At 40.7% G+C, this 22,061-nt stretch overlaps 1 protein-coding gene across 1 annotated transcript in view; it reads right to left on the bottom strand.

The window, feature by feature from the left end:
• The window catches only part of dock1 (dedicator of cytokinesis 1), a 592,086-nt gene that overhangs the window by 234,897 nt on the left and 335,128 nt on the right, over nucleotides 1-22,061 (bottom strand). The window contains exons 28-29 of the mRNA XM_087998957.1: nucleotides 13,905-14,006; nucleotides 4,329-4,423 (exon numbers count right to left, since the gene is read on the bottom strand). Of these exons, the coding sequence (XP_087855083.1) occupies nucleotides 4,329-4,423; nucleotides 13,905-14,006 (197 nt within the window). The remainder of the gene's footprint in view (nucleotides 1-4,328; nucleotides 4,424-13,904; nucleotides 14,007-22,061) is intronic.

Raw genomic sequence — 22,061 nt, 5'->3', positions numbered from 1 at the left:
AGAGAGGGAGAAAATTATTTCTATCTACGCTTTCACAAGCTCTCATCAACTGAAAATCTGTCTGAGGTCACGTCTTACCCTGTTCCAAGGGGAAGAGGCCTAAATTTCCAACCTCTTCTCATAGCATGTAAACGTTTTCTCTGTTAAGGCCTTTAAATTTTCCCTGAAATGTCCAGAATTTCCCACAATGCTCCATCTGAAGTCAAGCTGGTGATAAAGTTCGAGCATTATCTTCTTTTTCATCCATGAGATATGGGCGTTACTGGATGGGCAAGTATTTATTGCCCATCTCTAGTAGCCATTGAATTTTGGTGTTAAGCTACCTTCTTGAACCACTGCAGTCCATATGCTGCAGGTGGGTTCACAATACTAAAAGGGAGGGATTCCAGGATTTTGACCAAACCACTAAAAGAAGGCAGTATTTTTCTAGTCAGGATGGTGAGTGGCTTGGAGGGGAATTTGCTGGTGTATTCAATGGTGCTTTAATACACCCAAGTAATTCACGTTTATTTTTCAAATACTTGATCAACTCCCTCTACACCTTCAAGGATTTGTCTTTTCAGATATCTACATGTCTCTATTTTTCTCATGCAGGTTGCACCAATTATAGTACATCAGTCCATATTAGTTGTCACATTTCTCTACATCGAACTTCATTTGCTATTTTTATTTTCAAATTCTGTGCCATTTTTTCCATTCTGTTTCTGTAATCCTGAAGTCCATAGCCAACCCATCACAATTCATTGTTGTCCATGTTATTATCTGAAAACTTTACAATGCTCTTTCCTACACTCAAGTTCATAGTTTGTTCATAGAATTTATAAGATGCAAAACAAGCAGAAGCAAAACTGGCTCCTTGGGGAACACCACACAAACCATCTCACAGTGCAAAAACATCTATCATCAAAACTATTTCCTGTCACTATGAGAAAACCATATCCATATCACCACTTTCCCCTTAATTACTTGCCTTCCATCTTTTAACAAGTTTCTTTGGAGCACATTGCTGAATGCCTTCAGAAAGTATATGCATAGATACTGCACTAAACTCAAACAACCTTTTCTGCTAACTTAAATAATTCATTCAAATTAGACAAACACAATTTGCCTTTTAACAAATCCACATTTCCTCACTTTGACTAAATCATTCCAAATAATATTTTTTTTCATAATGGTTTCCAATAACTACTCTAGTTTCCTCTTTTATGCCTCTCCTCTTGGATACTGGTATAACATGAGCAGTCTCCAGTTCTCTGGCACCAATCCTGTATCCAAAAAATACTGAAACACTGGGACCAATTCCTCCGTTAATTCTACCTTTGTTTCTTTGGAAAGTATGATGTGTTCCATTTAGGCTAAAGACCAATTTGATATGGATCAATTTTCAGTATTGCTAATTATTTAGTATGTCTTCACTGCTTGTTGGTGGAATGGTGGAAAGTGGTTTCTTGATGTGAAAAAAACTGGCGACCATATTTTCTATTTTAAAATATTACTAATTGTCCTCAAAGTACTTAATTGGTTTCAAAATGTTTCTGGACTACTTGAGGTCATTAAAAACACTATAATACGTTTTTTCTCCCATCTACTTAGCTTTACTCATGTTTAGGCAATGAACCTCAATCTATTCAATCAGATCTCTGATTAACTGAGCCATAATAAAGCATAAATACAGGATTTTTGTAATACAGGATACTAACAGAATCAAGCTCTCCAGAATTAGGCAATTTGTCACTCCATTAGTAATGTTTATTCTCAGCCATTCTTCACAGATTCTCAGTTGCTCACATTCAAAGTTCAGAAGATTTGAACATTTTGACCAAACCTGTTTATATCTAGTTCATAAATTAAGAATTGTGATAAACATAGCAACCCAAGAAGTAGCTTCTAACTTCTCAGAACAAGACGAGGTTTTTAGATTGTAATGCATTGAGTACTATTCGATAATTCACATAGGATTAAGCGGTGGGTACTTACTATCATGCCCACTTTTCCATATTGAATAAATGCACTCAAGATCTTCTATTACATAAATGATTTGGATGCAAGCATAAGAGGTACAGTTAGTAAGTTTGCAGATGACACCAAAAAGGGACGTGTAGAGGACAGCGAAGAGGGTTACCTCAGATTACAACAGGATCTGGACCAGATGGGCCATTCGGCTGAGAAGTGGCAGATGGAGTTTAATTCAGATAAATGCGAGGTGCTGCGTTTTGGGAAAGCAAATCTTAGCAGCACTTATACACTTAATGGTAAGGTCCTAGGGAGTGTCGCTGAACAAAGAGACCTTGGCGTGCAGGTTCATAGCTCCTTGAAAGTGGAGTCGCAGGTAGATAGGATAGTGAAGAAGGTGTTTGGTATGCTTTCCTTTATTGGTCAGAGTATTGAGTACAAGAGTTGGGAGGTCATGTTGCGGCTGTACAGGACATTGGTTATGCCACTGTTGGAATATTGTGTGCAATTCTGGTCTCCTTCCTATCGGAAATATGTTGTGAAACTTGAAAGGGTTCAGAAAAGATTTACAAGGATGTTGGCAGGGTTGGAGGATTGGAGCTGTAGGGAGAGGCTGAACAGGCTGGGGCTGTTTTCCCTGGAGCGTCGGAGGCTGAGGGGTGACCTTATAGAGGTTTACAAAATTATGAGGGGCATGGATAGAGTAAAGAGGCAAAGTCTTTTCCCTGGGGTCGGGTAGTCCAGAACTAGAGGGCATAGGTTTAGGTTGAGAGGGGAAAGATATAAAAGAGACCTACGGGGCAACTTTTTCACACAGAGGGTGGTACGTGTATGGAATGAGCTGACAGAGGTGGTGGAGGAGCCTGGTACAACTGCAACATTTAAAAGGCATTTGGATGGGTATATGAATGGGAAGGTTTTGGAGGGATATGGGCTTGGTGCTGGCAGGTGGGACTAGATTGGGTTGGGATATCTGGTCGGCATGGACGGATTGGACCGAAGGGTTTGTTCCCATGCTGTACGTCTCTATGAGTCTATGTCATTCCATTAAAAAATGATTTTTATAGAATAAGTGTTATATTTGTAAAAAAACAAAATCCACAATAATGAACCAATTATTTTTTAGATTAGATTACTTACAGTGTGGAAACAGGCCCTTCGGCCCAACAAGTCCACACCGCCCCGCCGAAGCGCAACCCACCCATACCCCTGCATTTACCCCTTACCTAACACTACGGGCAATTTAGCATGGCCAATTTACCTGACCTGCACATCTTTGGACTGTGGGAGGAAACCGGAGCACCCGGAGGAAACCCACGCAGACACGGGGAGAACGTGCTTAGCTTTAAATATTTCAGGACTTGGAACTCTATCGTGTGCATGTTAACTTCAAACTCAGAAATAGTAAATGCGAATTGTTACAGGGTGGGCAACCCATATAAAATGATAGAGAGCAATTATTCACTTCTTAACCAAAGAAAGCCTAGATCACATTTTTGTGTACCTTTATTTCATGCCCCATTAATGAAAAGGAAATGACTTGGGATATGAGTAACTACCCTATTCATAAAGCCAGTGCTTCTCCAATCCGTAAGTTTCTGTTATGTACAACCTTTTGAATTAAAATATTCATTCACTATTTACTGGTACTTCGAAGTCAGTAACAACTCCAAATTTTGACTAGAAACACAATTCTTCTGAATAACAGATTCTTACATTTCTGTGACCAATTGTCTTGGAAGGAAAATGCTAACAGGCTTCTTAAAACACTAAAGATGCAAATTGCTTTTCACCAACTTCCACCTGTAATCTGTTTCAGTCAGATAAACCCAATATAATTCTCAATTTATGATTTTCCTTCTCAACCAACAATGAATACATTAAGCAAAAGTCTAACCACATCAACATGAACACCTGAACGATCAAGATTCAGTGCACTTAATTAGTTATTTGTCTGCAACAAAATGGCAAATGACACATTGAATTTTAAATATCATTTGGTATCTATCACTAAAAATGACTCCGGCTGCAAGTTAATGTAAATATAATTCATTTTGCAACAGCAGTGTGTATTTGACAGATCAAAAGGAACACAACAGTAAAGCAAAGCTAATGTTAATTAAATTGAATTTTGTTCATTTTTAAACATAACAAATGTTTTAAGAACTTAAAACTGTTTTGCACTGGTAATTTGTAAACAAGATTTGCAAAATGATGCCACATACATTTTAAAAGTAATATTAGTACTATTCCAATGACTATCCTTTTGAAATGCCGCTTGTTTCCATTGCCACTTCCAGACAGACACACAATGATTGATCAAACATGGAGAAGAAATATTGCAGTAGCAATTTAGAATTTCTCTCAATACTTACTTATTTTGCATCATGTTCATTATAACCCAGTCAGCAAGATAGACGTTCTTTCCAATGAGATCTTTGAACATAATGAATGTCTCCATCAAAAAATCCTGAAAGAGTTCAAAGTTAAACTGTTTTTACAAAATAACATTTTTTCAAGATTGTTGCATTACAAACTAAATGTCCAAATATATAGGTTACTGAACAACAGTTTGAACAGTGCATTTTAGAAGCCTTTTTCTGTCTGTCGTTTCAAAAACCTCCATCCTTTTGATCTCGAAGAAGCTATCTCTTAATCATGACTGTTCCAAAGGAGTAAGTTCCAACTTTTCCAACCTCTCCTAATTTCTAAAGTCATTCATTCATTGGTGGTCCTTTGCAGATGAGGATGATTCTCTCTTCCACTCTCAGGGTGAGTCTGTATATGACTGTACAGACCAATGTGGCAACCACAGGCTCTGTTACGCTTGGGACAAAAGTGGTTGCGGAAAGGGGTGGATGGAATATGTTGTTACAGTGCCGCCCTTTCACTGTTTTCACCTGGCTTCTTTTTTTCTAAAGTATTCTAAATAATTTCTAAAGTACTTCATCCCTGGTACTGTCCTGCTAAATCTTCTCTACACTCTTTGAAAAGCTTTTATATTTTAAGTATGGTGCCCTGAATTGTCCACAATGCTCCACTGAAGCCAACCGGTGATTTATAAAGTGATCTTCATACCGATGAATCCAATGACTCTAAGTTCAAGTAATCCACACGTTTTTTAAAACCTTTTAATCTCTTCTACAACTTTTAAAGATTTGTCTTTACAGACACCAAGGGATTTTGCTCTGTTCACCTGGAACATACTATTTAATGTACACTGTTGGACGTACACTTAGTAGCTCTCACAATGTTCTACAATGGATTTAATTTGTCATGTTTCTGCCCATTTCACCATCCTGCTCATGTCATCCTGAATCCTCATCACAATTCACCATGTTGTCAAGTTAATATCAGCTGTAAACTTTAGAATGCTGCTTCCTAGATCCAAGTCTGACGTTGGATTTCGGATGGATATTAGATTTTTGGTTTCGTTAGATGAACTGTGGAATCTTTCCTGTATATGGATTTTCTTGTTCCAGAATCAAGCATACATAATATGAAATTATTTACTTTTCTGTCACGGCTGATGTTAGCCATAGCATAGAAGGCTGTGTGCTCAGATCCACTCCAGGAGTTTGAACATAAAATCTAGTTTGAAATTTAGGGTGTAGGTTTGCTCGCTGAGCTGTAAGTTTGATATCCAGACGTTTCATTACCTGGCTAGGTAACATCATCAGTGGCGACCTCCAAGTGAAGCGAAGCTGTTGTCTCCTGCTTTCTATTTATATGTTTGTCCTGGATGGGGTTCCTGGGGTTTGTGATGATGTCATTTCCTGTTCGTTTTCTGAGGGGTTGATAGATGGTATCTAGATCTATGTGTTTGTTTATGGCATTGTGGTTGGTGTGTCAGGCCTCTAGGAATTCTCTGGCATGTCATTGCTTAGCCTGTCCTAGGATAGATGTGTTGTCCCAGTCGAAATGTTTTTTTCATCCTTGTGTAGGGCTACGAGGGACAGAGGGTCATGTCTTTTTGTGGCTAGCTGGTGTTCGTGTATCCTGGTGGCTAACTTTCTTCCTGTTTGTCCTACGTAGTGTTTGTGGCAGTCCTTGCATGGAATTTTGTAGATGACGTTGGTTTTGTCCATGGGATGTACTGGGTCTTTTAAGTTTGTTAGTTGTTGTTTGAGTGTGTTGGTGGGTGTGTGCTACTAGGATTCCGAGGGGTCTTAGTAGTCTGGCTGTCATTTCTGAGACTTCTTTGATGTATGGTAAGGTGGTTAGGGTTTCTGGCTGTGTTTGGTCTGCTTGTCGTGGTTTGTTCCTGAGGAACCTGCAGACTGTATTTTTTGAGTATCCGTTCTTCTTGAATACGCTGTATAGGTGGTTCTCCTCTGTTTTCCGAAGTTCGTCTGTGCTGCAGTGTGTGGTGGCACATTGGAATAGTGTTCTGATACAGCTTAGTTTGTGTGTGTTGGGATGGTTGCTGGTGTAGTTAAGTATTTGGTCAGTGTTTGTCGGTTTTCTGTATACGCAGGTTTGTAGTTCTCCATTGTCCTTCCTTTCGACTGTGAGTCCAGGAATGCGAGTTTGTATCAGAACACTATTCCAACGAGCCACCACACACTGCAGCACAAACGAATTTCAGAAAACAGAGGAGAACCACCTATACAACGTATTCAAGAAGAATGGATACTCAAAAAATACAATCCGCAGATTCCTCAGGAACAAACCACGACAAGCAGACCAAATACCGCCAGAAACTCTAACCACCTTACCATACATCAAAGAAGTCTCAGAAATGACAGCCAGACAACTAAGACCCCTCGGAATCCTAGTAGCACACAAACACACACAAACAAAAACTAACAAACTTAAAAGACCCAGGGACAAAACCAACGTCATCTACAAAATTCCATGCAAGGACTGCCACAAACACTACGTAGGACAAACAGGAAGAAAGTTAGCCATCAGGATACACGAACATCAGCTAGCCACAAAAAGACATGACCCTCTCTCCCTCGTAGCCCTACACATGGATGAAGAAAACCACCATTTCGACTGGGACAACACATCTATCATGGGACAGGCTAAGCAATGACATGCCAGAGAATTCCTAGAGGCGTGGCACTCCAGCCACAACGCCATAAACAAACACAAAAATCTACATGCCATCTATAAACCCCTCAGAAAACGAACAGGAAATGACATCACCACAAGCCCCAGGAACCCCATCCAGGACAAACATATAAATAGAAAGCATCTAAGAGGGCAGGCAAGGTCTTGAATTAATGTCTCATCTGAAAAATGTTGCCTCATTTGGTGTACCAATCTCTCAGTACTACATAAAATATGTCAACCTAGCAAGGTTTGTGAAGGTTTGTAGCTCAGGTTGAGGTTTAGGGTGTAGGTTTGCTCGCTGAGTTGTAAGTTTGATATCCAGACGTTTCATTACCTGGCTAGGTAACATCATCAGTGGCGACCTCCAAGTGAAGCGAAGCTGTTGTCTCCTGCTTTCTATTTATATGTTTGTCCTGGATGGGGTTCCTGGGGTTTGTGATGATGTCATTTCCTGTTCGTTTTCTGAGGGGTTGATAGATGGTATCTAGATCTATGTGTTTGTTTATGGCATTGTGGTTGGTGTGTCAGGCCTCTAGGAATTCTCTGGCATGTCTTTGCTTAGCCTGTCCTAGGATAGATGTGTTGTCCCAGTCGAAATGTTTTTCGACACCTACACCCTAAACCTCAACCTGAGCTACAAACCTTCACAAACCTTGCTAGGTTGACATATTTTATGTAGTACTGAGAGATTGGTACACCAAATGAGGCAACATTTTTCAGATGAGACATTAATTCAAGACCTTGCCTGCCCTCTTAGATGTACATGACCAATAGTAATCTCTCAAATAATATCCCTAAGATAAGTCATAGATTTATTATTACATTGTCGTTTGTGGACACTATATAAAAAAAATGCTCCTTTTCCTACTATTGTAATAGTAGCTGCTCATCTTGGCTGAAATGCTCTCCGGACATTTTTCAGTCATTCTATTTATATGTTTATATAAATGACAGCACTCTATAAAGAGAAAAATTCTTTGTTTTCTCTTTAGCTCTTTGCACCTGAAGTTCAAGTTATCCAGCAATAAGTTTTGAATACATCTTTTGTCCTGTACCTCATTCCATAACATTTAATCACCACAATTCCTGAGGCAATCATAGATATTCCACCTCAAAAGAGAAGACTAATTTTGCACATTGCTTCAAATTCCTAGCATGTACCAGTGGGAATTGGCCAATATAAACAAGCAATTTACCTGGTTCAATTTCAGGTTACAAATCACTATCTTGAGAAGAGAAAGTAAAATAGGAATTGAGAAAATATAATATACATTCAACTATTGTGTGGAGCATCGAAAACTCTGCTACAGCAGAACATAGAACATTACAGAGCAGTACAGGCCCTTCGGACCTCAATGTTGCAGCGACCTGTGGAACCAATCTGAAGCTCACCTAACCTACACTATTCCATTCTTGTCCATATACCTATCCAATTACCATTTAAATGCCCTTAAGGTTGGCGAGTCTACTACTGTTGCAGGCAGTGCAGTCCACACCCCTACCACTCTCTGAATAAAGAAACTACCTCTGACATCTGTCCTATATCCGTCACCCCTCAATTTAAAGCTATGCCCCTCGTGCTAGCTATCACCATCTGAGGAAAAAGGCTCTCACTATCCACCCTATCTATTCCCCTGATAATCTTGCCTGTCTCAATTAAGTCGCCTCTCAACCTTCTCTCTAACAAAACAGCCTCAAGTCCCTCAGCTTTCCTCATAAGACCTTCCCTCCATACCAGGCAACTAGTAAATCTCCTCTGAACTCTTTCTAGAGCTTACACATCCTTTCTACAATGCAGTGACCAGAACTATACACAATACTCCAACTGTGTCCAGACCAGTGTTTTGTACAGCTGCAGCATGATCTCATGGTTCTGAAACTCAATCCCATCCGAATAAAAGCTGATGCACATATGCCTTCTTAACAACCCTATCAACTTGGGTGGCAACTTTCAAGGATCTATGTACCTGGACACTGAGATCTCTCTGTTCATGTACACTACCAAGAATCTTACTATCAGGCCAGTGCTCTGCATTCCTATTACTCTTTCCAAAGTGAATCATCTCACACTTTTCTGCAATAAACTCCATTTGCCACCTCTCAGCCCAGCTCTGCAGCTTGTCTATGTCTCTCTGTAACCTACATCATCATTTGGCACTATCCACCTTCGTGTCATCCACAAATTTACTAACCCATCCTTCTATGCCCTTATCCAGGTCATTTATAAAGATAACAAACAACAGTAGATTCAAAACAGATCCTTGCAGTACTCCACTTGTAAATGAACTCCAGGATGAATATTTCCCATAAACCACCACATTGTCTTCTTTCAGCTAGCTAATCTCTGATCCAAACCGCTAAATCACCCTCAATTCCATGCCTCCATATTTTGTGCAGTAGCCTACCGTGGGAAACCTTATCGAATGCCTTACTGAAATCCATATACATCACATCAACCGCTTTACCCTCATCCACCTGTTTGGTCACCTTCTCAAAGAACTCAATAAGATTTGTGAGGCATGACCTATCCTTCACAAAACCGTGTTGACTATCCCTAATCAATTTATTCCTCTCTAGATGATCATAAATCCTATCTCTTATAACCTATAAATCCTATCTCTTTCCAACACTTTACTGATAACCTAGGTAAGGCTCACTGGTCTATAATTTCCAGATTGTCACTACTCCTCTTCTTGAACAAGGGAACAATATTTGCTATCTTCTATCTTCTGGCACTATTCCTGTAGACACTGATGACATAAAGATCAAAGCCAAAGGATTAGCAATCTCCTCCCTGGCTTCCCAGAGAATCCTAGGATAAATCCCATGTGACCCAGGGCACTTGTCTATCTTTACGCTTTCCAGAATTGCTTGCACCTCCTTCTTATGCACCTCAATTCCACCTAGTCTAATAGCCTGTCTCTCAGTATTCTCCTCGACCACACTGTCTTTTTCGAATGTGAATACTGATAAGTATTCATTTAGCACTCTTGTAGTATAGCAAAAATATTTTAACATTAAAAGGGTTGTTGTAATACAATAGTTCCTTATGATTGCAAAATTTTACCACTTCACTTTTCTAAAAATGTTTTGAACAATTTTTTTTGCTCAATGTCTTTTCCAATACCTAAGGATTTGAAGGTAATTTTTCATTTCTCACCAGAAAATTTTTAATGAATGAATAAAACTTATTTTATGCTATAATTAAAGTTTTTATTTTAAAAGGCCAGAGCTTGGATTTCACATATGACCAGAATTGTGACTGTTAGCTGAAGTTGCCAATTGTGCGGTCTAATCTCTCAAGCTGCACCAACACTGTTCAGTCAACTCTATTCATGGGAATATTTGTGTTTAAAACTTAGTACTTTCTGTCCAGCAGATTTCTTTCAAATAATTTTGAAAAAGATAAACTTCACACTCATTATTAAGGAAAATGCATATAGATGTATAAATGAACAAAAGGAACCTTCTGATGATATAGTTTGTGTTGACAATGCTCTGTTCTATGAAATAGATTGCAGAAAGATAGAAAAAGAAAGAAGGGTGAAAAGAAATATTATTTTTGCATAGGATCTTTTAATTTGTCATCATTAAACTTTAGCTGGAGCAAACAATATGAAACATTGGATGAAGAATTAGACGAGAGTTGAGGTTCGGTGAGATTTTATTGTCATAAGTACAAGAGTACTGGAATGCAGTGAAAAATGTACAGAGTGGCCACTATTCGGCACCATCTTAGAATACAATCGTTAGAATTAAAAAGTGCTAAAATTAAATAAACAGAAACAAAAGGAAAAGAAAATGTCCAGATCACCCTCACCGCTGCCATGAGTCTTGAATCAAGCTTGCCAATGCCACCTGCGCTGGATCCACCAATACCACAGCACTGCCATCACTGCAATCACTGCTTTGCCACTGCTGACACCCAATGAGGTGAGTAACAGCAGAGCAAATAAGCACAGAAGGTGCGAGTTTGCATGAGTAGTTCAAAGTATAGTGATAGGATTAAGGATAATGATAGGAAAGGTAACAAAGAGCAGAAAGATCAAGAGAAAGCAAATTGGGTAGAGAAGCATGAGTGACAATAATAAAATGCAAAGATCGTAGTGAACTGCGAACTTATAAGATTTAATAATAATATAATAATTTAATAATAGAGCTCAAAGTTTGGGAGAAGATTTGTAGCTCGGGTGCTCGTTCTTGTGGTTCTGTTCGCTGAGCTGGGAATTTGTCTTGCAAATGTTTTGTCCCCTGTCGAGGTGACATCCTCAGTGCTTGGGAGCCTCCTGTGAAGCGCTTCTGTGATGTTTCCTCCAGCATTCATAGTGGCCTGTCTCTGCCGCTTCCGGTTGTCAGTTCCAGCTGTCCGCTGTAGTGGCCAGTATATTGGGTCCAGGTCGATGTGTTTGTTGATGGAGTTTGTGGATGAGTGCCATGCCTCTAGGAATTCCTGGCTGTTTTCTGTTTGGCTTGCCCTATAATGGTAGTGTTGTCCCAGTCGAAGTCATGTTGCTTGTCATTTGCGTGTGTGGCTACTAAGGATAGCTGGTCGTGTCGTTTCGTGGCTAGTTGGTGTTCATGGATACGGATCGTTAGCCGTCTTCCTGTTTGTCCTATGTAGTGTTTTGTGCAGTCCTTGCATGGGATTTTGTACACTACATTGGTTTTGCTCATGTTGGGTATCGGGTCCTTCGTTCTGGTGTGTTGTTGTCTGAGAGTGGCTGTTGGTTTGTATGCTGTCATGCCGCAACTCAAAGGACTAGCCATACTACCATACATCAGGAGCATTTCCGAACTGACAGCCAGACTACTGCGACCACTAGGACTCATAACAGCACACAAACCAACAGCCACTCTCCGACAACAACTCACCAGAACGAAGGACCCGATACCCAACATGAGCAAAACCAATGTAGTATACAAAATCCCATGCAGGGAGAAGGTAGCTGAGAATGCAATAGGTAGATGTAGGTGGGGGAGAAAGTGATAGGTTAGAGAGGAGGGTGAAGTGGATACAAGTTGGAGGTCTGGGAGTTGGAAGTATATCCCTAGTCGTGGGATCTGTTTGTAGGTGGTGGAAGTGGCAGAGGATGATGTGATATACATGGAAGCTGATGGGGTAGAAGGTGACGACCAGGGGGATTCTGTTCTTGTTGCATTGAGAGGAGTGGGGTGAACAGTTCATGAACAGATGAACAGTTCATCTCCCACAAGGAAGTTGAACAGTTCATGAACTTCACTAACACCTTTTGCCCTGACCTCAAATTCACCTGGACCCTCTTGGACACCTCCCACACTTTCCTGGTCCTCTTCATCTCCATCTCCAGTGATCAACTAACCACGGACATCTCCTATAAACACACCAACTCCCACAGCTACCTGGACTGCATCTCCTCTCGCCCTGCCTTCTGTAAAAACGCCATCCCAAATTCCCAATTCCTCTGCCTCCACCGCATCTGTTCCCAGGATTACCAATTCCATCCTGGAACAGCGCAGCAGGTCAGGCAGCATCCAGTTCCCTGGATGCTACCTGACCTGCTGTGCTGTTCCAGCAACACATTTTCAGCTCTGATCTCCAGCATCTGCAGACCTCACTTTCTCCCCTACCAATTCTATCCCACATTCAAAGACCACAATTTCCTCTCTTATGTGGTCAATGATGCCCTCCAGTGCACCTCATCCACTTCCCACAGCTTTGCCCTTGAACCCCACCCCGCCTAACACAACAAGGACAGAACCACCTCACCTCATCTCCCCCCCCCCCACCCCCAATCCCTAGTCCTCACTTTCTACCCCACCGACCTCTGTATACATTGCATCATCCTTCACTTCCACCACTGAATTATAAATCCCACCACTGGGATAGAATTCTCTCCTCATCGCTATCAGCGTCTTGGAGAGACCATTCCCTCCGCAATTCCCTTGTCAGACCCATGCCCCCCACCAGCCCTCACCCCACTCCCAGCACCTTCCCCTACCACTCCAAGAAGTGCAAACCCGGCGCCCACGCCTCCCCTCTCATCTCATCTACCTCCAAGACCCCAAAGGATCCCTCCACATCCAACTGAAATTTACCTGTACCTCCACAAATGTCATCTATCGTATCCGTTGCACCCGATGTTGTCTCCTCTACACCAGGTAAACAGGACGCCAACTTGAGGATCATTTCTGGGACACCGACACCAACCAACCCTACTGCCCTGTGGCTGATCATTTCAATTCCCCCTCCCACTCCACCAAGGACATGCAGGTCCTGGGCCTCCCCCATCGCCAAACCCTAACCCATCCAATGCCTGGAGGAAGAACATCTCATCTTTTGCCTTTGGACCCTGCAACCACACGGGATTAATGTGGATTTCACCAGTTTCCTCATTTCCCTCTCCCCACCTAATCACAGTCGCAAACCTCCAACTCAGCACCACCCTCTTGACCTGTCAATCGTCTTTCCCATCTATCTACTCCACCCTCTTCTCCAACCTATCACCCTATCCCCCACCTTCATCTACCTATTGCATTCTCAGCTACCTTCCCCCTGCCCCACACTCCCTTCCCATTTATCTCTCAGCCTCCCGGCCCACAAGCCTAATTTATGAAGGGATTATGCCCGAAATTTCGACTGTCCTGCTCCTCAGATGTTGCCTAATCTGTCATGCTTTTCCAGCAACACATTCTCGACCAGCATCCAAAGGATACTTCAGAAAGTTTTACTAAAATGACTGGAAGCAATTTTTGAAATACATTTGAAGTTCATTGTCAGAATGAAGAATATTTACAATTCAAAACCTATTACTTGCACATGCTTCAAGTGCTATTGTGCATCTGTTCAATAGTTCATACAACTCAGTTCTGAAAACTCCATAAAATTGTGCAAAATTAGTTGTTCCACTTACCACAACATCTGATCTCATTTTCCCAAAGACCTTGATTAAATGGGCGTAATGATAATCTTCCATCTGCCTCAGAATGGCTGTCATGCAAGCAACAAAGTTACCCTGAAGTGCAAAATAGTTATTGTTAATCCTTATGGATCACTAATGTTTACATGCATGCATCTTACAATATCATTGATGATATTTTCCTCTGGAAGTACCTCTTTCAATCTGCTCTTAAAATGTTTTAAAATGAAACTCTGGGTCAACTTATAAGGCAAGATCTGGATTAAAAGAAAAGGATTTTAGTTTTACAGTTGCTAAATTTAGAGTGCAACTCCAAAAAAGTGTCCAATCTGTATCCTCAGGAAAGTAGTCAAAATTCCAACCATTGGTAGTTTCAAATTGCTTTGATTTGGTGTCAAATGGTGATGTCATAGTTTGTTATCAAATGTTGATGAGGTATATTGGATCGTCTCAAAACTTCAGGATAATTTTCAATTTACTGCTATAGTATTAGCAAGCATTGTGGTTTGGGTATAGGTTTAGAAACTGATTCTCATATAGTACTTCTTGATGAAGAAATCTTCCAGATACTGAGTTGTTACTATAGCTTTCAATGCCGACTCCATTTCAAACTTCTGAAGTGTGTGAAAGCTGCATTATTGAATTGATTTGGTGTGTCTCAGTCATCAGCATGATCACTGACTGCGGGGAGAAAAGTCAGAGTAGGGCTGAACAGGCCCAGTCAGAGCAGACAGGGAGGCTTTAGTACTTCCGTGAACTTTGAGAAATGAAACACTTATTAAGGAAGCTCTCAATGTCCCAACTTCTAAATCACATAATTTACCTTATACCACAACCAATCAGGAGCTTAAACAACAGTCAATAAAGCTACATTCACTAGATTTGAACATTTGTTAGAATTTACTCAATTTCCCATTTTACTTTCAATTTAAAAAACTCTCAATTTTCACACCATCCATTCCTCGGATTGTTTACTTTTTAATCTAAGAAGCATAGCATGGGAAATGTACTTTTGACACTCGATGGCTCGAGGCTTATCCACAGTGGAAACTTTCTTGTTTGTTTCATAAATATCCAAAGGAGAATCAGCAGAAATCTTACTGGAGCACAGAGTTAGGGTTCCCCTGCTTCTACAGTAGCAGTTCGGAAGAGGAAACTCCCAACATGGTTATTTTTGAAGTATTTTTGGTATTTTACCAAGTGCTATGATATGTTAAAAAACATCTGTTAGAAAAGGATCTTTTCAGGGTGAGGGAAAAAAAAGTCAGACATTTTGAAAAGCAATTTTTAACAAATTACGAATATAGTAACAAAGTACAGCTTATGCAGAAACATGCCATTTTCTAATGTTTGCACAATGCATGTAAAATATAAATGGCATTAATGGGAAGCTTTTCCACTTTGCATAGTCTAAGTTTAGAATTGCACCAGAATAAATTTGTAAATTTGCACATTCCATTTAACAATCATTGTCAATTATAGACCATATGTTCTTGTCTAATCTAATTACCATAACACAAAGCAAGCCATCTTTTAAGGTAACAAGTACAAAAAAAAGACAATGTACACATTCCAACCATATGTACTTTGTGCATCAGTGTTCTGAACTTGCTGACCAAAATCAGCATTCATCAATTCACAAGTCACCTTTATCTGAAGTTGCTGGCTCAGGCAATCAGAACTCAGTTAGGAATATCTAATCTTTTAAATCTGAAATAATTGCAAGTCCTAACTACAAATGCAGCATAGTTTTGACTCCTCCAGAATAACTGTGCCTAATTTCTATGAGGCAAGCTTCACTCACACTCATCCTGAACTACATCAGAGATTCTAGTTTAAACTCCTGCACTCTTTTTTTAAAATTTGATAGCATCCTCTCTCATTGCAATTGGAACAGCAGTCACAGCAGGAGAGGACCGGTGTGAACCGGTGGGTAAACTGCAGAAGAGGGATTAAACTTGATAAAACCTTAGGAGTGGACCTGGATCGAGCTAAGTTGGAGCAGCAGGACTACAGCTTTGCTGAATCCAGAGGTGGAGCTCTGGAGGTGACGTCACAACTCAGGCCTAAGGTCTGGGTGAGTAGCGTCTGGAGGGAGATAGAGTGTTTAGAGTGTTAAGAATGTTAAGTATTTAGGCTTGTGGTTTGCAGTTTGTTAGGAATAGAGAGTGAGAGTGAGAAATTGATTTTGGTGAATAGTAGATTGTACAACTGATTCCTAGTTTATTGCTTGCAGTTGGTAAGGAACACAAAGGCAGGAGTACTTGGCCCCTTCAGACACTTCCAGTGTCCATGATAAGTATACATGTAGGAAGTGTGTTCAGCTGCAGTTCCTATTTGCCTCAGGAAGCAGCTGGAGACATGGATGACCTCACTATGGAGCATCAATGAGGCTGGGAACGTCATGGATAGCATGGCTAACGAGCTGGTCACACCACAAGTAAGGGCTACACAAACAGAAAAGCGTTGGGTGATGACCAACAAGACTAGTTAGCATGGGCAGGCAGTGCAGGAGTCCTCTGTCACCATTTCCTTCTCAATCAAGTATACTGTTATGGATACTGTTCAGGGTATGGCCTCTCAGGGGAAAGCAGCAGCAGTAGCAGTGGGACCATGACTGGCACTGTTGTACAGTAGGGACGGTCAAAGTGTAGGCAAGTAGTAGTGATGGGGATATGACAGATAAGAGCAGATAGGCGTTTCTGTTGCCGCAAGCAAGAGCCCATGATGGTGTGTTGCCTCCCTAGTGCCAAGATAAAGGATGTCCCTGAGTAGCACAGGATATACTGAAAGGGGAGGGTGAGCAGCCAGTGTTTGTGGTCCATATTGGTATTAACAATATAGGCAGAATGAGAGAAAAGGTTCTGTAAAGGGAATTTAGAGAGTTAGGTAGGAAGTTGAAAAGTCTTCGAGGTTTGTAATCTCACCATTATTCCCTGGGCCATGTACTAGAGAGGTCAGAGAAATAAAGATAATACAGATGAATGCATGGCTAAAGAGCTTGTACAGGAGGGAGTGCTTCCAATATCTGGATCAAAGGAATCTCTTCCAGGGCAGGTAAGACCTGTACAAGAAAGAGGGGTTGCATCTAAACTGGATAATATTTGTGCAGGAAGATTTGCTTGTGCCATTTAGAAGGGTTTAAATAAGTGACATGGTGTGTGAGTAATAGAGCAAAAGTCAGCATGTGAAGTGATTGAAAGGGTGGATATAAAGTCAAGTCAATCTAATAGGAAGATCAGGCAGGGCCTGGATAATGAACACTGCAGGACTGGAGGCCTGAAGTGTATTTACTTTAATACAAGACATATAACAGGTAAAGCAGATGAGTTTATAGCCTGGATTAGTACATGGGACTATGATGTAGTAGCCCTTACAGAAAGTCAGTTGAGAGGTCACGATTGGCAACTCAAGATGCCAGGGTTTCGATGTTTCAGGCATGATAAACAGGGATGTAAAAAGTGTGCGGGAGTTGATTAAAGGAGAATGTCATAGTTGTACTAAGAGAGGACATCTTGGAAAATTCAGCTAGCAAGGCCATACGGGGAGAACTTAAGTATGGAAAGGTGCAATCACGGTGATGGTGTTGTACCATCGGTCTCCCAACAGCCAGCAGGAAATAGAGGAACAGATATGTAAGCAGATCAGAGAAAAATGTAAAAGTAACTGGACTGCTGTAGTGGGTGATGTCAATTTTCCCAACATTGACTGGGACCCGCTTAGTGTCAGGGGTTTAGACAGACAGAATTTGTTTGGTGAATACAAGAGGGTTTCTTGAAACAATAATGTAGAAAAACCAAGTAAGGAAGAGGCCATTGTAAACCTTTATATTGGGGAATGAGCCTGGCCTCACTTTCTCCTAATAAGCCTGGCCAGGCAATCAATGTTTCAGTGGGTGAGCATTTTAGGAATAGTGATCATAATTCCATAAATTATAGGATAGATATGGATAAGGATAAGATTGGTCCTCAGGTGCATGTACTAAATTGAGGGAGGCTAATTACAACAGTATCAGAAAGGAATTAGAGAAATTAGATTGTCAGTGGCTGTTTGAGGGATAAATCCACATCTATCATGTGAGAATCTTTTAAAGGCCAATTGATCAGAGTTCAGGACCACCATGACTTTGTGAGGAAGACAGGATTTGGGAACCTTGGATGACAAGAGATATTGGAAGTCCAGTTAAAAAGAAAAGGGAACATATGAGAGATTCAGGAAACAAGGCCATTGAGGCATACAAAGTAAGCAAAAATGAACTCAAACGAAAAATCAGAAGGCCTGGAAAGGGCCACAAAATGTCCTAGGTAGGCAGGAGTAAGAAGAATTCCATGACATTTTATACCTATACTAGGAGTAAGAGGGTAACCAGGGAAAGAACAAAGGAGTTAAGTTGTGTGCCAGTGGAAGTGGGTGATGTATTTAATCAGTATTTTTGCATCCGTATTCACTAAAAAGGACACAGATGATGGTAACGTTAGGGACTTGCTTGTTGATTGTCTGGGACACGTTGATATTAAGGTGGGTGGTGGTCTTGGGTGCCATGAAAAATTGATTCCTGAAGAAGGGCTCATGCCCGAAACGTCGATTCTCCTGCTCCTTGGATGCTGCCTGACCTGCTGCGCTTTTCCAGCAACACATTTTCTGCCATGAAAAGTATTAAGGCAAGTAAATCCTTAGAGCCTGATGCGATCAATGCTAGGATGAAGAAGGTGAGAAGGAGATTGCTGAGGCCTTGACAGAGATCTTTATATCCTCTTTAGCCACAGGCAAGGACCCCGAATGCTGGAAGAGAGGATAGGGCAGTGGATTTTGTCTACATGGACTTTACTAAAGGATTTGACAAGATCCCTCACTGTAGGCTGGTCCAGAAGATTAAGTCAGATGAGATCCCTGCCAAATTGGATATAAAATTGGCTTGGTCATAGAAGACAAAGGTTGGTTGTGAAAGGGTGTTGTTCTAATTGGAGGTCTATGACGAGAGGTATTCTACAAAGATCAGTGCTAGAATCTCTGTTGTTTATAATACATATAAATGACTTAGGTGAAAATGTAAGCAGTCAAAATTAGTAAGTTTGAAGAAGACACAAAAACTGGTAGAGTTGTGGATAGTGAGGAAAGTTATCAAAAGATATAGCAGAGTATAGATCAGTTAAAAAGTTGGGCAGAGAAACTGTAGATGGAACTTAATCCAGACAAATGTAAGGTGATGCATTTTGGGAGTTTAAATATAAGAGGAAATGTACACAATAAATGACAGGTCCCTTAGGAACATTGATCTACAGAGAGATCTTGGGGTCAGAGTCTATACTTGCTTGAAAGTGATAACACAAGTGAATAAGGTGTGAAGAAGGCAAATGGTATGTTTGTCTTCATTGGTCAGGGTATTGGGTATATCTAAGCTTGGACTGACATCCATGTCACACAAAGCCAGTCAATGACCATTTCTAACAAGAGAAAATCTAACCACTGCCACTTGACATTCAATAGCATTACCATCACTGAATCCCCCAATATCAACATCCAGGGAGTTGCCATTGAGCAGAAACTGAATTAGTCTAATCTATTGTGGCTTCATCAGTAGATCAAAGGTTAGGAATTTTGCTGCAAATAACACAGCTCTACATGGCACTAATTTGGAGTTTGATAGAATGCCTCTTCGCTTGGATGAGTGCAGTTCCAATTACATTCAAATGTACCTCACCCAGACCATGCCACATCCACAATTATTCACATCCTCCACCATTGTCACAGAGTGCTATCAGTCTGTACCAACTATTTGATGCACTGCAGAAATTCACCAAGGCTTCTTAGACAGCACCTTCCAAACCAATGACCATTACCATTTAGAAGTACAAAGGCAGCTGCTATGAGGGAACATCACCTGTAAGTTCCTCTCCGAGCCAATTGCCATCATGATTTGAAAATATTTGACCATTCCATCATAATTGCTTGGTCAAAGTCCTGGAACTCCCTAACAGCATTGTGGGTCTGCCTACTCCAAATGAACTGCAGCAGTTGAACAAAGCAGCTCATTATCACCTTCTGAAGACAGTTATGGATGGGCAATAAATGCTAGCATAGTCAGGAACATCCATATTCCATGAATGCACACCAAATAAATAAGGTATTAAAGAAGGCATACAACATGTTTGCCTTTATCAGTCAGGGATAGACTATAGAAATTGGCAAGTAATGTAGCAGCTATATAAGACTTTAGTTAGACCACATTTGGCGTATTGTTTGCAGTTCCCGTCCCAACACTATAGGAAAGATACAAAGGCTCTGGAGAGAGTGCAAAAGAGGTTTACCAGGATGTCTCACGGATTGGAGTGCACTAGCTATAATGAGAGGTTGGACAAACCTGAATTGTTCTTGCTAGAATATCAGACGCTGAAGAACAACCTGATAGGGGCATTTATAGAGTCATGGAGTGATAGAAATGTACAGCATGGAAACAGACCCTTCAGTCCAACTCGTCCATGCCAACCAGATATCTTAACCTAATCTAGTCCCATTTGCCAGCATGTGGCCTATACCTCTCTTCACCCTTCCTATTCATATAACCATCCACATGCCTTTTAAATGCTGTAATTGTACCAGCCTCCACTACTTCCTCTGGCAGCTCATTCCATACATGCACCACCCTCTGCGTGAAGAAGTTGTCCCTCTCATCTTAGACCTATGCCCTCTAGTTCTGGACTCCCCCACCCCAGGGAAAATACCTTATCTGTTTATGCTATCCATGTCCCTCGTGATTTTATAAACCTCTACAAGGTCAACCCTCAGCCTCCGACGCTCCAAGGAAAACAGTCCCACGTAATCAGCCTCTCCCGATAGCTCAAATGCTCCAACCCTGGCGACATCCTTGTTCATCTTTTCTGAACCCTTTCAAGTTTCACAATATCCTTCTGATAGGAAGGAGACCAGAATTGCACACAATATTCCAAAACGTGGCCTAACCAATGTCCTGTAAAGCCGCAACATTTAAAATTATGAGGGGGCTGGATAGGGTGGATAGTTGAGGTATTTTTCCCAGGGTAGAAATATCAAATACTAAAGGCATAGATTTAAAGTTAGAGGCAATAAGTTTAAGTGAAATGTGCAAGGAAAGCATTTTGTTTTAAACACAGCGTGGTAGGTGCCTGGAATGTGCCACTTGGGGAGTGGTAGAAGTAGAAAAATTAGTTACATTTAAGAAGCACTTACATAGACACATGAATAGGCAGGGAAGAGAGAGATATTGACCATGTGTAGGAAGATAGTATTCTAAATTAATTCTATCATGATTAGCACAGACATGATGCGTCAAGGGGCCTGTTCAAGTGCAGTACTATTGTATGTTCTAGCACCATAGCTTCAGCTACTGGACCTGATTTTCAAATCTTCAATTTGTCCATTTAGCATTATTAATGTTATATGTAATAATAGACAATAGAAATTTTGGACAAACATAAATGGAAGACAAAAATAACAAAAGGAGATAAAGGTGAAGCAAAAATGAGAAGCAGCAAATGGGAGGAAAGAAACATGAGTGAACAGAATGACAGGGTGGGAGAGACACATCTGAAGACAAAAAGGCAAACAAGGTTAAGAGGAATTAAAACAAGAGGTAAACATCAGCCAAATACATTTTTACAAACACAGCCAAACATTAGAACCAAGTAGCAGCTTGTTCTAAATTCCTAAATTAGCACTGGATTCCCACAGGAATTCCTGGATTCTTCAGAGTTATTTAAAATATCCCAACATCCTTTTATATTTTAGTTGAAATAATTTAAATTAAATGATTAACCCTGTTGCTGACACTATTATTTTCTGCATATGGTCAGTTTCTGGATCCAACACTTAACTATTTTTGTAGAAATTTCAGAAAAGGACAGAATTTTAACCTGAGAAAAGGCCGGTTTGATTGGGTGGCATATTAAAATCTGAATTCCAAACTTGCCAACTTCTAGATGCAATAGTATTGGAATAGATGTGGGAAACTAATCTGCTTGCAGGATGAGGATTTGTACATTATAAGAAGTTAGAGCCTCACATTTAAATATAACCCCAACTGGCTGAATCTTAAGAATTTAGAGTCATAGAGATGAACAGCACAGAAACAGACCCTTCGGTCCAAATCGTCCATACCAACCAGATATCCCAACC

This window comes from Chiloscyllium plagiosum, unplaced genomic scaffold, assembly GCF_037043375.1.
Source record: "Chiloscyllium plagiosum isolate Xiang-an unplaced genomic scaffold, Cpla_swu_hap1 HiC_scaffold_22, whole genome shotgun sequence".
Lineage (NCBI taxonomy): Eukaryota > Metazoa > Chordata > Chondrichthyes > Orectolobiformes > Hemiscylliidae > Chiloscyllium > Chiloscyllium plagiosum.
The sequence above is the reverse complement of the archived record's forward strand: the minus strand, read 5'-3'. Positions and strand labels throughout refer to the sequence as shown.